Source organism: Lampetra fluviatilis, chromosome 5, assembly GCF_964198595.1.
Source record: "Lampetra fluviatilis chromosome 5, kcLamFluv1.1, whole genome shotgun sequence".
Taxonomy (NCBI): domain Eukaryota; kingdom Metazoa; phylum Chordata; class Hyperoartia; order Petromyzontiformes; family Petromyzontidae; genus Lampetra; species Lampetra fluviatilis.
Window position 1 is genome coordinate 22,701,194 of NC_136279.1, and position 18,373 is coordinate 22,719,566.

At 53.6% G+C, this 18,373-nt stretch overlaps 1 protein-coding gene across 2 annotated transcripts in view; it reads left to right on the top strand.

The window, feature by feature from the left end:
* Positions 1–11,997: 11,997 nt before the first annotated feature.
* LOC144932766 (uncharacterized) overlaps positions 11,998–18,373 on the top strand; it is a 47,335-nt gene continuing 40,959 nt past the window's right edge. The window contains exons 1-2 of one of the 2 annotated variants that reach the window (XM_078857195.1): positions 11,998–12,104; positions 18,049–18,108. In XM_078857195.1, the coding sequence (XP_078713321.1) occupies positions 12,006–12,104; positions 18,049–18,108 (159 nt within the window). In that variant the 5' untranslated portion in view covers positions 11,998–12,005. Of the gene's footprint in view, positions 12,105–15,486; positions 15,709–18,048; positions 18,109–18,373 lie in introns of those variants that run through there. The other variant, XM_078857196.1, reaches the window with a different exon arrangement.

Sequence of the window (18,373 nt, forward strand, 5' to 3'; positions counted from 1 at the left end):
CCTCGCGGAGCTGCTCCATGCCGCTGCCTCCATCCTCGGTGACATCCACCGCGAGGAGGCAGCAGCGGGGGTGGAGGATGCGGCGCAGCGAGCAATGGACTCCGCCGCCGTTGCGCCTACGACTCCTGCCAAGATTTTTTTTATTTCCCGCCACGACAGGGGGAGCTTTAGCAGGACACGCAGTGCATCCTGGGGCACACGTCACGTTCGGTCCCGGCGGGAGCCAATCAGACGGCGCTACGTCATCGGCGGTGCGACGGACCCAGGAAGAGGACATCTTGCCTGCCGCCAGTGACGCCGTTCCAAACAAGAGCGAAGCTACGAGGCTGCCCGGGGGACGCTCGTCGCCCGTCCACCAGCGACTGCCGGCACTAAAAGGATTTTCGACTGCGGGTGGCGACTGGGCGGCTTTCCAGCACCGTTTCATGTCCCACCGGGAGATGGTCAGCTGGTCGGAGGCAGAGGCACTCCGAGCTCTCCCGGCCGCACTAGATGACAACGCCCTCGCCGCCCTCATCACAATTCCACAAGCAGACCGGTCCACGCTGCAACAAGCTCTTGGGCAGATGCAGGTGATTTATGGACCACAGTCGGACTCCCGCCATCGCTTCAACAACCGGAGGAAGGGTGAGTCGGAGACTCTGTTAGCTTTCCGTAGCACGCTGCTGGCCCTGGCCAGGGCCACTTTCCCGCGTATGGATCACGAGGCCATAGACGCGATGGTGTTGGAGAAGCTGCTGAGTTTGGTATGGGAGCTGCTCATTGACATGCCTGCAGTAGACGATGACGAATTCTGCTCCCTGCGCACCGCAAGGTGCATCCTGCTCCAGCGGGACACCAGCCTCGCCGCCTGCACCACTCCAGCCGACACCAGCAGCTCCGAGGAGGAGCCGACGCATGACCAGGCCTTCGCGGCAACCCAGGTGAGGAGCTGGAGGTCCGACGACTGCCGGCCTCGGTGGGACTCCCACCAGCAGGGACGGACAACTCCGCGGCCGGACGTGTCGTCTATCACCTGCTACAATTGCGGTCTACGGGGACACATGTTGTCCGGCTGCCGGGCCCCGTGTTGCCGCATCCCTGGACCACGATCCTTGGCACCGCACTCACCTTTGGCTCCAAGACGGACTCAGGCAAGTCCCAGCACCTCACACTCTCGGCCCGCACTTGCCACCCGCACACACCATCACAATTCGCGTGATAATCATGTGTAGGTCGGATGTGGAGTCGAGTAACTGTAACATCGATTGGGCGCTCAGACCGGGTCAGTGGTCTGAGTTGGCCCACAGAGTTGTTGCCGCAGCTGCAGGTTCCTCCGCCGTTGTGGGTTTCATAGAAGGGGTCGAGGTCCGGATGTTGGTCGACACAGGCGCATCAGTGACCATCATCTTGGACCTCATTTTTAACATACTACCTGGTAATTGTCATTTCTTGCGGCCCGTTGATGTACCGCTAATGGGGGTTCGTTGGGCACAATTGGCCGGATCGACGCCCAGATCCGTATTGGCGATGTCTAATTGAATGGTCCTATTTTGGTTTCTTCAACCCTTGCCGTTCCATGTTTGCTAGGGACAGATTTTTTGGGCAAGATGCCATTAAAATGCATCGAACTCCCATCTGGCTGACGCATGTCCTTCTTGCCCTCACCCTCTCGGTTGCGTATAGCTTGCGCTATCGTCCAGGCGTTATGCACTGTACGTATTCCGCCCAGGTCTCAAATGTTGGTTCCCCTTCGTCTTCGGAAACCCCTTGACTCGGACGTGATAGCAGCAGGGGTTTTGTTGGGGCCTTCGAACACGGCGGTACGCGGTTTGAACTTAGTCAGTGCACAGACGCTCGTTTCGGGTGACAGAGAACCCTTCATCCAGGTCCTGAATGCGGGGTTACATGCTACCGTCAACCCTCAGGGTACTGTGCTCGCTCATGTGGCACCAGCACTCCTGGGGAACTCGGTGGTGAGCCACGTGGGGGATGTTCCTACATCCAAACTGCGTTCAGACCTCGATGAACGGTGGATCGACTCCCTTTGCTCAGCTAGTGCTAACCTGACGGACTCCCAGCAGGGTAAACTGCATGCGTTGTTGCGCAATTTTTCGGACGTCTTCAGTAAAGGTAAATTTGACATCAGGTGTATCGATTTACTTATCCACCACATGGATACAGGAGACGCCGCCCCAATCCGGCAAAATCCATTCCACCTCAGTCCGGTGGAAAAAGGTATCCAACGCGCCCGTTACGCAAGATGCGCTGTTAGGCCTGAGTTCGGACGATTGGGGACATCTCCATGTGGAAGACGCTTCCCTCTTTAAATTGCGCCATCGCGCCAGTGAGCCACACGAAGGTAGAGGTCACGAGGGCCGGTTTCATTTACCATTCGGGACGGCCTCTTCATGAGATGGGACGGCTGCGCACAGAAGTACAAATTGGTGGTACCCACTTCCCTACGGGGGAAGGCTGTGTGGGCTGCTCATGAGCGCCTCCTGCATTTGGGGATACACAAGACCCTGGCCATGCTCCAGCTGGACTTTTTCTGGCCGGGCATGGCAAGGGATGTAGCCGACTTGCTCCAGGGCTGCACCCAGTGCGCTCGCCGGAAACCTCCCTCTATACCGTCCTGTCCGCCTCTTCAATCCATTTGTGTGTCTCGCGTGAATGAACTTGTTGCGCTGGACATCTTGGGGACCTTTTCCGCCACTTCCCGGAGTAATAAGTATCTTTTGCTTGGGGTAGATTACTTCACTCGTTGGCCTATGGCCTGGCCGCTCCCCAACCAATCGGCAGTGGCCATCACGGAGGCCTTTCTCCAGGGCTATGTCCTGGATAAGGGTGCTCCCGAACGGCTGCTAACCAATCAAGGGAAACATTTCTCGTCGACCTTGTTGCGGGATGTGTGCCGGGCCCACATAAAATTCGTGTCTCGCTATACCACCCACAAACTGACGGTATGGTCGAGCGGCTACACAGAACACTTACCTCTATGTTGAGCCACCAGGTGTGCGAATCACAGGTCGATTGGAACCTACATATCTCCGGAGTCCAGGCCGCCTACAGGATGGCACCCCATGCGGCTACGGGGTTTTCACCATTTTACTTAATTTACGGCAGGGAGGTCAACCCCCCCGTGGACGTCCAATTACACGCAAAGAAGCCCTCAACAAAGTCCAAGAGGGCTGAACACATTAGATCCAATGTTCGGAGGTTGGTTAAGGCGCGAGAGGCTGCTAAACACAACGCTGAGACTCGCCAATTGGCTAACGAGCGCCTGCGAAGCCTCCACGTATCCAGTCATAAATGGGCTGAAGGTGACAGGGCTTGGCTGCATTGCCCCCAGGTGCCCTTGGCGACATTGCCAAAATTGCTATAACCCTGGAGGGGTCCGGTGGACATTGTGCGGGTTGTCCAGGATGGTAAACAGTGCTGGTACGTCCACCCGTCGCGTCTCAAACCTTTCTTCTCTCCTCACACTCCACCTACACTACACAGGGGCCGAGAGCGTGAGGTGTTCAACGGGCCGAGTCGTGCGTGCACGGAGTCTAACCATTAGCCCAGCCATGTCATTATGCCCTCAGACGCCGCAGGAGTAACGTCGCCACGGCGGGCCACGCTGGCCGCTCCTGATGGTGAGCACTCGTCCGCCAAACTACGGAGTAACCAAGATGCTCAGGTCCCTACGGACCCGCAGCTACGACTCCCCCCCCCGCCGCTCCGGACGGACCAGCTACGAGAACTCGCTCCAAATCAAAAACTTTTTCATAAATCCCACCCACATTCTCACGGCCTCCGCACTACTCAATTACCTTCCGCCCGGTTGGTCGTCGCTCAGTGCTTGTCCTTGCCTCGTCATGCCAAAGGTCGACCTCGTCCGCATCGGCTGCATTATGGGGGTGCGGGTGGGCATGCGATAATATGCATATGTGTAAATAGTATAATATTTGTACAGGTGGGTTGGGGTATTTATGTGGGGCCGCTCGCGTTATTGTTTAATGAGGCACACGTACTCGTTTTTGGTTTGTTCACGGATTTTATTGTTGTTTGACAGCTGGGACGGCTGGATGCTACGAAGGGGGTGGGGGGGTTGATGTAGTGTCATTGACAGGCATTGTGTATCACGTCTTGTTATGTATACTTACCTGTAGTAGCAGACATGTTTCCATAGGGGGTGGTAACCCGGGATGGGTAGGATCATCCGGGCCGTTGGGACACTAGATTCTCCCAGCCCCAAGAGAGTTCCAGAAGGAGGGCGTGGCCAGGAGCAGAGAGACCCTGGCACGAGTATAAAAGCCGGACCTCGGGACGAGTCCGGCAGTCTTCATCAAGCTGAAGAAAGAAGACCAGCTAGGCTAGGACCCTGGTAACCCCCAGACCTGCCGTCCTTCTAAGGGCCGCGGCTGTAGTGGGCCAGTGGTCGGACCCTGGGAACCCCCGGGACCCAACGTCCTTCTAAGGGCCGGGACCGAGTGGGCCAGTGGTCGGGACCCGAGAGGACCTTGGAGGAACGTGAGTGTAGTCCCTGTGATTAGGACACGCAAGCCCGGAGGCTATACCTCCCTAGGTATCGAGTAGAGGGGCCGCTACCCCTCTGTGTTAAGGACCTGTGTATCCCGCAGTTATATTAAATAAACGTGTTGCCTCAATTCGGTTGAAAAATACAACTTGACAGTCATGGCATGCAAAGTAGAAACATGTAAAGTTATTGGGACAAAAAGGATAACATGCTCATCCGAAAACACTTAGCTCACTTTGGACAATTAACATAACTGCCTGCCATAGACACGCGCGTGCGCACACACACAAAGACATGCGCACGCACAAAGAAAAAGATCCCCAATATTGCCTTAACAGACCGTTGGGGAAAATGCGAGTACCTATTATAAGGCTGGGATCACACACGAGGGGGCGGGTGGTCAACACTACGCCCGGCCACCTTTGTCTCCCCAGAGTTGATGTTTAAATATCGCACCGGATGCCCATCTAAGGCTGCCTCGGCAATGCCCAGCACGGGTTCAAATATTTATCACCGATCTGGGCCGTGAGCGTGGATGGAACGCGGGTTGCCGGGTTCGTAGCGCAGCGCGCTAAACCACACACACACATGCATATGCACCAAAACCATTCTGAACTGTTCATTGCTATAGAAACCCCGAGACAACTGTTGGTCTGCTCACACATTGCAATTACCGCGTACACTTGTCTTGGGGAAAGAAAAAAAACGGCGCATTGTGTCATTGTTGTGGAACACAGTGCAGATGCATGCTGCGTCTCGAAAAAATGTCGAGGATGTGCCCGCGTGTGACGGATGAGCAAGGAGGCCTCTTGCATCTCTGCATCACCCCCCCCCCTAACACACACCCACACATCCCCCCCTTCCCACACACACCACATCACCGCCACCTCCCTCCCTTTCGCCAAAACCATGGAGACGCATCCGCCTTGCTGCTTTATTGAACCAGCTGTCAAGGGCCTTAAGAGCATGCATGTGCAAGTGGGTGAATTATGCCTGTGTGTATACGTACGCGCGCCTGCGTGTGTGCGCGCGCGCGCGTGCGTGTTAAGTGCGTGCACACGTGCTCTCGCAGGTACCCGTGCGCGTGTACACTTTGTGATGGATGATGTTGTGTGTGCAGTGCGATATTGAGAGATCACCTTTGCTTGAATGTGCGGGGTTATAGTTGCGGCGTGGAGGGAACGGTGTTCAGGAAAATGTAAGTATAACTGGCCGGATTGGCTCAGAGTGCCAGAGTGCTCAGCTGGTACCGCTGAGAGCCAAGGTTCAAATCCGGGTTTCGGCTGCCCCCGATTAAACCGCCTTCTCGAGTGTAGCGAGTTGATTGATGGTCTTGCTTGCTCCGAAATGACTGCACAAAAAAAACCCATCATTAAATTTGTTCCTTCACTTACTTTGGTTCAACACCAGCTCTCAGAATTGTATTCTACTCCGTATGGCTGTTCTTACTGTAGGCCAACCACTAACATTTGACATTGAGTTGGCTGAGCCAGGTAATTGCACCAGGAGTCGCCGAGCGGTTGCATCCCTGTGACGCCTCCTCCGTATTTGTGAATCCGGTGTTGAGTCGTTATATGTTCTATAGTCTGTCCTGGGTGACCATAGTCGCACACTGACCGGGAGAGTTTCTAGTTTTAGTTTTTTTATTGAGCATCAAGTTTGCCTTTAGAGGCTAACCCCCTTTTCCTGATGACGACCGCTTGTGTTGCGATCGAAAAGTCGTGATTTTTTTTATTTTTGTTTTTTTATTATTTTTAATTCACTTCATGATTATTTTTCTATCGACGTGACTTTACCGAAAGAACCAAAGAATAAGTAACCACATCTTCTGTTGCCGCCATGGTTTGTGCATTGGATGCGGTTCAGGGTTGTGGCCTAGAAGCTTCGCGGAAGATCAAAGTCAGGCATCTTCGACGTCGGCTCTTTCACGAGGAGGTGTTCGTTTGGTTTTCCAAGCAGCATCAGATTTTTTTTGAATATGAATAAGCATCAGATTTATAATTACCAGTGTGGCCGTCGTGCTACGATCGCAGAGTTTCTGGGATCGTCCAACCCTACTGTGTAAAAATATCAAATCTAACTTGAAGACTTTCTCTGTAGTAGCCCTGTGTGTGTGAGAGAGAGAGAGAGAGAAGAAAGAGAGAGAAAAAACACTTCCGCAGTCATTCTCTACAATATATCAAAATGGATTCCTCGTCTCACAGCAGATGCTGACAGATCAATTGCGATATATTGGAGTGAAACGGCCAAAATGTATAATAGAGTAAGTGATCACTTTTCAAAATTTTACTGCATTGATAAAGTAACCTACGATGCTTTTTTGGGTCGTTTTGCAACGCCGTGTCCCAAGAAGCACCATCAATTAATATATAAAAAAAACTCAACACGTTTCAATAACACTGTGGCCTTAAAAGGAAAAATATATAATATACAACGTGAGCACGTACAATCATTTAAATATTTACTTTTAAGGCTACAGTGCTTTTGATGACTGTGTTGGATTTTTGTTGTTTGTTAATTGTGTTTGTGCACCAACTGCCAAATGCAGGCAGCATCAGACAGAAGCGGCATTACCAAATAATTCACCAATGAATTAGTGATGTTCCGTGCAAAAAAAGTACGGGGCCTCCACGTATCATAAATAAGTGGCGTGCGGCTACGCTTGGGTCCTGTTACGCAAGGGTCGTGCCACATGACTGCAAATGACCCTAAATAAGTCATCAAACCGTGGTGCATTAATGGGCGGGTAAGTGATCGAGCAAAGTAGACGTGGAACTTCTCTGAGCGCGCCCTGATAATAACAATGACGATGGTGATGGGGCTCGCCAAGCGACAACTTCGTTAGGGATCAGAATGCGAGGAGGCGCTGAACCGCGAGCTATTCAATTACGGGGGATCGATGCAATAGCCTCCCGCGGTGTCATGGAACCAAGCGGCCCGGCTCAGAGCAGCGTGACGGGCCCTTGTGGTGGCGTGTTCCATCACGTCTCGCCACGTCCGCGTAAAATCATCTCCCTCCCCGTGCCCTGCACCGGTACCGCCGACCCGCTGTCGCGACACACCCCTCCAATGACACACACACTCCGGTCACTACACCCACTCTGGTCGTTGTGCGTGTACGCGTTGTGTGCCGAACTTCTTTTGCGCCGTGAATATCCAACCGCGTTAATCGGAGGCGCGGTGGAAAGATGACAAACTAAACACACACAAAAAGAGTTATACAGAAATGAGTTTTCAATTTAGATGATTTAAAAAGTGCGCAGCTACAGTGGCTTCTAAATATCGTGAAGGAAGAGCGTTCCAGACGGCCGCAGCAGCGCATCTATAAGCTCGCGATGCGGTGACCGCCTTTGTTCGATGGCTGAGCCAACAGCCGCTGCTGCGAGGATGACCGGGATTCGCGTGATGATGGTTTATGCTCCTTAACGAGATCACCTCGCTGATCTCGTCAATGACATCACCTCTCTCACTACACCCACAACCATCACAACACCCACCATCATCACGACACTCACCGCCATCAATAGCAGCATTAACCGTGGAAATCGGCAGCAATTGCTTCGTCTTCATAGATGCTGGATCTAACCGTTTTAATAGCTGCTGTTTCCCCCCCGTATCAGTTATAAATAAATTATTAAAAGAAGCGAAAGCCAAAGGCGAAAGCCAAAGTAGTCGCGGGTCGTTAATTGCACGCGGCCGCCGCTGTGTTCCTTAAACAAACAAAGCTAGTCATGTTCGAGCAATGATCAATCACATAATGCATGCCAGGTGTTTAATCAGCTCCTTAACCATCTGCAGTTGCTCAAGCAAAGTCATTCCAAGTGCATCGCTCCCACTGCTTCTCTCCTCAAATTGACGGCTGTTGAGGGTTGCCGGCAGGGCTCCGACAGGGAAACGCCCGCGTCAGCGCGGACGTGGCACGGTCGGGATCGGAGTTCACATCGTAGAGGCCACCCGGGATAACGCCAGCTCCTCGTTGGTGAGAGACTTCGATGGTTTCAGCCCGGCCACTAATTTACTCGCTTCACCTTACAGCCCCTTTGTTCAATATACTGCTGGATGAAGCCCACCCCACCCCACCCCACTCACCCCCCCCCCCCCCCCGACGGCGTGTTGTTCGTAGCAATTGGTTTGGCCATACTTCACCATGCTGCTCCATGCGGGTTGATCAAGTGGGAGGAGGAGGCCCAGGATTGCTTGCCACTGTTGTTGACCGTGGCCCGTAATCAAACTCAGGCCCCTGGATCCACCGCGCCGCGAGCTCGAAACCCCGACACACCGTGGCTTAACTCCTCGGTCACCGAAAACTCAAAAGCAAATCCATTGTGGCTTATAATGAATTCGGTATTGCACTCAATGTGGCCCGTCCCAAGAAAATCTCGCTGGAAGCCAATGAATGCATCGTCAGTCCCTGCCAGGACACCCCAGCGCTAATTCTCCAAAACGTTCCAATTTGCGCTACATTCAGTGCACCGTGCATGCACCGTAATTTTGCGCTCCTGTTAATTCCTAACACGCCTCCGCTGACTCCTTCCCATTATCCTTTGACGAGCAGTGCCCTGGAAATAATTTAAGCAACCTTAATGACATGATTTCTTCAACTACGGCACGATGACTTTTAATTCCTCCAGACATGCATTCCCTCTAATTGTGTCCATCAGTATTCGTAATTCCAACACGCCTAGGCGTCTCGTGCTGAGCGAGTCACAATTTGAGCAATGATTGCGTTTCGCGTACTCAATAATCAGTGCACTTTTACAGTAAAAAAAAACAAAGTGTCTTTCGAAATTCCCCGGTCTGTAATATTACCCCGAGTTTACTGCGTAGCCCGTGGCATTCGCTTTTTAAATTGCTCAGCAGAAGTAATCACGACAATTAAAATGTAAGCCCTTTGTTCAGCCAGGTGAGAGCCAATTAAGATGCATTATTTTTTCCAATGGCGTCTTCGGGGAAACTGCCCACGTATGGACGGATGGTTGTTCATCTCTTCTGATGTGCATGATGGCAATGGAGAAACTGCGAGTTATGGTTGGTGAATTAAAAGGAAGATTTGCACCTGCGTGAGATACCGTGAGGGCAATGATAGAGCTGCACGGCCAGTGATGATTCATCCCCCCGCCACCGATCCTGCCAACTTCCCGTCCCTCTTTAAGTCCACGCTGAGACAGACCTTCCTTTGATTCTCTGCCGATGATTGACCGTCTTTTCCTCTCTATATATTAAACGTGCACACCGTGTTCTGCGCACCGTCGTGAGATAAGGTCGCTTTGGATGCTAAATATTTCCAAAGCGTATTGTGCCGTGGAATCGGCTTAACGCACGAATAGTCAGCGGCAAAATCGATTTCACTTGTACATGAATGTTTTCGCTTTACTATTGATCCATAGTATATGCAAGTTAAATCGCTAAATGGTGTACTGTATTTACACTCATCTGGTAGAATAGGAGAAATGAAACAGAGCAAACAAGAAACAATCGAAACGAGGCAGTACAGATGAGACAATACAATTATCATTTCTCGAATCAAAACCTCACAATTCCCATCTCAGCTACTTAGCGATTTGGGGGGTAGGGGCAGTAGGGCGGTGGTGAGTTGCTGCATGCCAAGTGCCTACAGGAGACAGTACAGCAAGTAGGCTATGACGTATCCGTGTGAAGTCTGGGCGTTTCCGTACATAACTGTGGGTTTCCTCTGGCTACCGATTTCCTCCCACGTGACCACCCCCCCATCAAGCAAAAAAAATTCCATTGGAAAATTAAGAAAAAGAGTCCTGAGACTCCATTGGAAAATTAAGAAAAAGAGTCCTGAGACTCAATGATGTTTTTTTTTGTATACAAACAAAATCTTTAAAAAAAAGTAATCTTTAATCATTCTTGCTTTGAATCTTGATTTGAAGCTTTCGTGACTGCAGGAATCCATACTCTTTGGTTATTTCGGTAATTGTTGGTAATTGTATATGTTAACGTTTGAGCACAACTTCAGTATAATTGCTCAGATGCATTTAACGGATAGCGCACGTTGCATCGGCGTTTAGTACAATAAACACTAATATGCCTGGCATTGACCGTTGAATATGGATTTAAGAATTGATGTTGATCTAATTACCAGTGAAATATCGAAACCGTGTGCTTGCGTGTGTTACTTTGACGTTCTGGCCCAGCGTCAATGACTTCGTATAATTATTACAAAGCAAGTTTGACGACGAGGATATAAAATGCCATTCCCAGATATCATTACAAACTGAAAATATATGACGCTAAATAGGTGATGCAGTCCTACAACCAATTCCCATATACGATACCCTTTCATTTTCATCATATTACTTTTTTAGGTAAAATATGAATGTTAAATTCATGTTATTCAATAAATCATCAAAAATAGAGCTGACACATTGCGCGACAAAAACCAGCATAGCAGAAAACTTGGATCAGAGTAAAACAATTTGATGCAAGGAATTCTGATGGTAGGGCTTCCACTCTTACTTAACAATAATAACTAGTACAGTATTGTCATCAGCTTTTACTGTACAGTCTTTCGATCGGATTTGTATCTATACTTGGTTTTTTATGTGCAGCGCTTTGAGATAATTCGATATGAAAGGCGCTTTTATAAAACAAATAGTATTATTTTTGAAGATAATTAGTGCGTGACGTTTGCCCATATTTTCATGAATTCAAATTGTGGCCACCTTATCTGATGGCTTTGATGGAGGAAAGTGTTTGTGCGCAGCCAGCCCATTGGTTTGAGATCGGAGCACATGAACATTTCCTCCAAAGTGATTTTATTGCCGCTTCGTTTGTCAAATTCGCCTCGAGGAATGAAGGCTTTCAAGTGACCGTGCCCTATATTCGCCCGTAAAGGTGCTGTTGCATTCACCGATGAGCTAGAGAGCCGAGACGAGATCCCCATGTACCTTTGCTCTGTGCTGCTCACCCTGGCCCAGCGTTACTCATTGGGGCTCCCAAGAGATGCACAACGGCCACGTGACAGTTCAGCGATTCGGATCCCAATGCGAATTCACAAATACATTATTTCCACCTCTCGTCTTTACAGTCTAGGTGGCATTTCCCCCCCCCCACAGTACACTCTACATTGCTCCTCGTTTGGCACCTTCGTTTGCGCAGTTAAGTTTACTCCGTGAGCCTAAACATCACTCTGTTCTGCCTCGACTGTTGCGGATGAAGGCCTCCCCAGGCCATGTCGGCCATTGGGGGTTGTTTGACCATACTTCACCAGGCTGGTCAGTGTGGATTGTTGACAGGGAAGCTCAGGACAAGGTCGCCGATGTTAGCTGTGGCTGGTGAATTGAACTCAAGTTGTGCGGCGTAGTTCTCCAACCACTGCACCAACTCTTCCTCCCTCCCACACAACAACAACATATCACGTTGGCATTTCCGAATTGTTGACAACTGATTCTTAAGTACACGACGTGTGTGTGTGTTATTTTTTTTGATTTTCAGGCTCCTCTCGTCAGGTGCTTGGTTCGCGAGGAAAGACAACATGACAATGATGCGGAGGGAGACGAGGCGGATCGGACAATCGTCGCAAGACCGCGCCCGCGGCGAGCAGGAGGGGTGGCAAAATGTGGCATCTGCGGTGGTGAGGGGGGGGTGACTTCTGGTAGCCTTATGTTCCCACACATTCGTAACCCAGATGCCAATTAAAAGTCTCAACAATTATTGTTTTTTTTATGATTCTAATTCATAACTTTTCCCCCTTACAACATTTTTCTTCTATAAATGTATGATGGGGCATTTCTTTCCCAACCCTCTGTTTGCAGTTCTTTCTGGGTCTAAAGACGTCCTTGTCAATTGTTCCTGAATAACGTTGCCGTGTTCTGATCTTCTGATGAGTGTTTCACACTCGGCCTCGCGTGTGCCGAGGCAGTGATTCCTCCTCCTCATCTCATCTCGCACCCTCTCCTCATCCGTTCCCTTTTTTAGTACGTACGCTTAAAAGACTTAAGAATAATGATTGAACGGTTTTGCCAGCTTTCCTCTCCGCCTCCTCCTGCCAATTCCCCACATCTTTCCCTTATTGAGTACGTCTCGATATGCATTCATCCCTGGCTCTACACATCTGCGACCACAATGCCGTCTGTGCTCCAAACCCCCTTATCTCAACTCGTCAGCTCCGAACAAACTCCCCCCCCACTTCCCCTCTCTATCTCTCCTCTCCCCTCCACACTCGACCTCGCCTCCGCCCCCTCAATCCCTCAATCGGACCATTCCGTTACATCTCCCCCGTCACCCGCCATTCTTCAAATCCAACCGGGGACAGCAGCCCAGCAGTGCTTAACAACCTCAACCACCCTCACCCACCCTCACCCACACTCACCCTCACCCTCACCCTCGCCCACACTCACCCACCCACTCACCCTCACCCACACTCACCCACTCTCACCCACCCACACACCCTCACCCACACTCACCCACTCTCACCCACACTCACCCTCACCCACACTCACCCACCCTCACCCACACACCCTCACCCACACTCACCCACACTCACCCTCACCCACACTCACCCACACACCGTCACCCACCCTCACCCACACTCACCCTCACCCACACTCACCCACTCTCACTCTCACCCACCCTCACCCACACTCACCCTCACCCACACTCACCCACCCTCACCCACCCACACACCGTCACCCACCCTCACCCACCCACACACCCTTACCCACACTCACCCTCACCCACACTCACCCACCCACTCACCCTCAACCACACCCACACACCCTCACCCACCCTCACCCACCCTCTCCCACCCTCATCCACCCACACACCCTCACCCACCCTCACCCACCCTTACTCACCCACACACCCTCACCCACCCACCCACACACCCTCACCCACCCTCACCCACCCACACACCCTCACCCACCCTCACCCACCCTCACCCACCCACACACCCTCACCCACACTCACCCTCACCCACACTGACCCACCCACTCACCCTCAACCACACCCACACACCCTCACCCACCCTCACCCACCCTCACCCACCCACACACCCTCACCCACACTCACCCTCACCCACACTGACCCACCCACTCACCCTCAACCACACCCACACACCCTCACCCACCCTCACCCACCCACACACCCTCACCCACCCTCACCCACACACCCTCACCCACCCTCACCCACCCTCACTCACACTCACCCACCCTCACCCATCCACACACCCTCACCCACCCTCACCCACCCTCAACCACCCTCACCCACCCTCAACCACCCTCACCCACACTCACCCTCACCCACACTCACCCACACTCACCCACCATCACCCACACACCCTCACCCACCCTCACCCACCCTCCCTCACCCACCCTCACCCACACACCCTCACCCACCCTCACCCACCCTCACCCACACACCCTCCCTCACCCACCCTCACCCACACTCACCCACACTCACCCACCCACCCTCACTCACACTCACCCACCCTCACCCACCCTCACCCACACTCACCCACCCACCCTCACCCACACTCAACCACCCTCACCCACCCTCACCCACACTCACCCACCCACCCTCACTCACACTCACCCACCCTCACCCACCCTCACCAACACTCACCCACCCACCCTCACTCACACTCACCCACCCTCACCCACCCTCACCAACACTCACCCACCCACCCTCACTCACACTCACCCACCCTCACTCACACTCACCCACCCTCACTCACACTCACCCACCATCACCCACACTCACCCACCCACCCTCACTCACACTCACCCACCCTCACTCACACTCACCCACACTCACCCACCCACCCTCACCCACACTCACCCACCCACCCTCACCCACACTCACCCACCCTCACCCACCCTCACCCACACGCACCCACCCACCCTCACCCACCCACCCTCACCCACACTCACCCACCCTCACCCACCCTCACCCACACTCACCCACCCACCCTCACTCACACTCACCCACCCTCACCCACCCTCACCCACACTCACCCACCCACCCTCACTCACACTCACCCACCCTCACTCACACTCACCCACACTCACCCACCCACCCTCACCCACACTCACCCACACTCACCCACCCACACTCCCCCACCCTCACCCACACACACACACCCACCCACCCTCACTCACACTCACCCACCCTCACCCACACTCATACCCACCCACCCTCACCCACACTCACCCACCCTCACCCACCCTCACCCACACTCATCCACACTCACCCACCCACCCTCACTCACACTCACCCACCCTCACCCACCCTCACCCACACTCACCCACCCTCACCCACCCTCACCCACACTCATCCACACTCACCCACCCTCACCTACACTCACCCACCCTCACCCACCCTCATCCACACTCACCCACCCACCCTCACTCACACTCACCCACCCTCACCCACCCTCACCCACACTCATCCACACTCACCCACCCACCCTCACCCACACTCACCCACCCTCACCCACACTCACCCACACTCACCCACCCACCCTCACCCACACTCACCCACCCTCACCCACCCTCACCCACCCTCACCCACCCTCACCCACCCACCCTCACCCACACTCACCCACCCTCACCCACCCTCACCCACACTCACCCACCCTCACCCACCCTCACCCACCCTCACCCACCCACCCTCACCCACCCTCACCCACACTCACCCACACTCACCCACCCTCACCCACACTCACCCACCCTCAAACGCGACCCTTCTGCTCCCCTCCACCTCTCCAGCACCGCTCACCGTCTCGCCACCAAAACCCCCTCCCCCCTCCCCTCCCTCTCCTCCCATCTCCCTCCTCCCGTCTCCCTCCCTGACCACGGCGCAAGCCGCGGCCACGTGGACCACCCCGCACGAGCGCGCGCAGCCCCCGTCCGTCCGTGCTTGCGTGTGCGGCTGGAGTGGGTGGTGGGTGCCGTGGAGGGAGGGAGGGGAGTTGGTGGTGGTTAGTGGTGGTGGTTGGTGGTGGTGGTGGGAGGTGTCGGCGCGAGGATGGGAGGGTGCGTGTAGCCGAGAGGAGCCCCGAGGCTGAGGCAGTAGCAGCAGCAGTAGCCGCTCGCCCTGCGCGCTCCGCACACGCTGCGCATGAGCTGCCGCACAGCGCTGCGAACATGAGCCAGGGCATCTGGAAGCTGTACAAAAGCAAGTCCATGAAAACGCTCGTACCTGACAGAGAGGACGACGCTCGGCTCTCGACGTGCAAGGTCAGTTCCACTCGCCCCCCCCCCCTCGGCTCCGTGAGCCCCCCCCCCCCCAAGCCCCGTAAGGCTCCCACCCCGACCCCTCTCCTGTCCATTCTGCCCGTCGCTCTTGCCGTAAATTTCACACAAAGCGTTGCGGGGGGGGGGGGTTGTTGTTGCTCCTTCATTCTTTCCACAATTCATGGCCTCAAGTGGGAATCGGCACCGTCGGCATGACTAAGACGATTAGACGGGAGGAATTTTAATGCCGAGGCGATAATGCTTTAATTTCGCCAGCCTCTTTGTTCCGCTCGTAAGATCGTCCGCAGATGTATTTCTCAAACCACCGCGGCGCTGGCTGCTCCGATGAATGTGGCCGGCGCGCGGTTGAGGTACACATTCGAGTGATCTACGACGGTGACGACGACGACGACGATGATGATGACTGCCCCCCTGGCTCTCATCTGGCGCTCGCCGTCATTATTCCTCCTCCTGCACTCCGCGACTCCCCCGTTATTCCGAGCGACCTCACCTTGACCCGCTCTGCCAGACCCCCATGCGCACTCCTCACTTGACAGAGAAGGTGTTCCATTCTGTTGAATTGTTTTGCCTTCAATTCTGAGCCCGTAATGCCCCCCTCCCCTCCCCCCTCCATTGTAGTCAATGGATGTTCCTTAGCCGTACGCAAACCCTGAGTATTCATGCATGGGTTTGCTCTTCCTCCAACGGTGTGATTTTTCTGCAAAAGTTTTGATTCATGTGGGGGTAGCCGACCTTTTGCGTGCGTCCGTGTGGAGATAATTTGGGATAGGATCTCGCTTCTGAACGGTCAACAATGTGCACGAAATGCTGCTGGGATCTTTCTTGCGTTGGTAAACAATGGTGGCCGATGCTGCTGAGATTAAGTTAGAAGTGGTGAATATATGAAATAAATGAAAGCAGAGTAATAATTCAAAGAAAAAACACAAAGCACCACAGCAAAGTGATTAGAGTTATGCACGAGGTTTTAAATCCATGGTACCAGCGCCGTGGCAACGATATCGGAGTTGGCTCTCCATGGTCAATTGAATGAATGAAGCAATGAATTACCAACAGCACCCTGAGAAAATCGTACATCAAGGATGCACGGCAGCAGATAAGCCGTCTCTGGGAGGTAACTTCAGCGGCCTTTGATGGATGAGCAAATGCCCGCAACGACACAAAAATCGGTAGCTTACTACGCGAAGATTATTCAAGTAATTAGTTCAGTCGTTAGGAGTGTGTGTGTGTGGCTCGGAAGGCTGACAAATATCTGTATTGAAGGGAAGCGTTGACTTGACGGAAGCTCGCGGTCAAACACGGAGAGACGGCGATCCTGCGACGGAGAGGGAGGATGAGCAAAGCGGCTGTTCAATCAGTTCGGCAAGAGTGCTCTCGGTGTTTGGAAGCTCACATAGGACGAGGAGGAGGTCTGTGTTCTGGAAGAGTGCTTTCATTGGATTGGATATGTCCTTAGAATCCCCAGATGGGAGGACTGCCGAGGTCAAGCTACCCATCAGTTGGCGAACGTTAAGGAAGGAACGGGGGTGGGGAGAGAGGGGGGGTTTGGCGCACAACCAATACGGTAGCCGGCGGTGGCGATTGCCGAAATGCCTCGGTGAGAATGGGACGATAGCTCAGAGCGACCTCAAGAGTGCCGCGTGTCGCCCGCTACGAGGCACGCATCAGAAACGTGGACGACGTTTTAGAAAATGGAACGCGAGAGGAAAAAGGGCACGAGGAGGCATGGAGAGGCGCAGGGCTTGGAATTGAGAAACGCACACATTAAACAACATGCGCAGGTTACAGGCATCGATGTGCCCACTTGACAGCAGTCTGTTGGGCAGGGCACGTCACGGGATCGTGGCTGGGGGTAGAGGCTTACCGGCAGTGGTAGCCGAGGAAAGGAAGAGATGTGAGAGGACATTCAACACAGAGATGAGCGATGAACTCGGCTCATGTGCCGGCACAGGGCGGATTGCTGCGTCACAATACGGCGTGAGATGGAGATGGCTTTGGGGGGGAGACCTTAACCCAGAAGTGGATTGACCGTGGCTGATGTTGACGATAGCCTCAACACAGCACATCCTTTGAGAGGGTATTTTTGCTCACCTCAAGTGGCCTATGCGGAGGGCTTCATGGTCAGCCGAGCCTGTCAGCAACCGTCGCACCACATTGAGCAAAACTCTCGCTCCGTGGCGACTAGCAGGCGCGTGCCCTACTAGTCCAGTCTAGCGGCGAGCCAGAAGATGTCCGGCGATAAACGAAAGTCTCGCATGCACCGACCGGTAGCTAACGCTCTGCCGGATAACCCCCCCCCCCGCTCCCCGCCCCTTTGCGTTGCAGCCTAAAGACGGACGTCTCCTGGAGGACGTCTCCACGTCCGTGTCCCAGTTCGCCACGAAGGTGACGCGCACAGCCTGCACCGCGCTCCTCGCTCGCTCGCTCACCGTGGCCATACCGCACGCCGCACACCCGGTCGGTAGGACGGTGGGTGGGGGGGGGGGGGCACTTTCCCAATTCAAACGCACACCGCCGCGGTGGCTTGCGAGAAGCTCTTGAGTGGGTGCACGGTTGTCACGCGAATTTAGGACGGACGTCGTTGGGTGCTCGCTTGGTCTCCGTTGGTGTGTACGCGCGTGCGCGACTTGATTTCGTTCAATTCCATCCC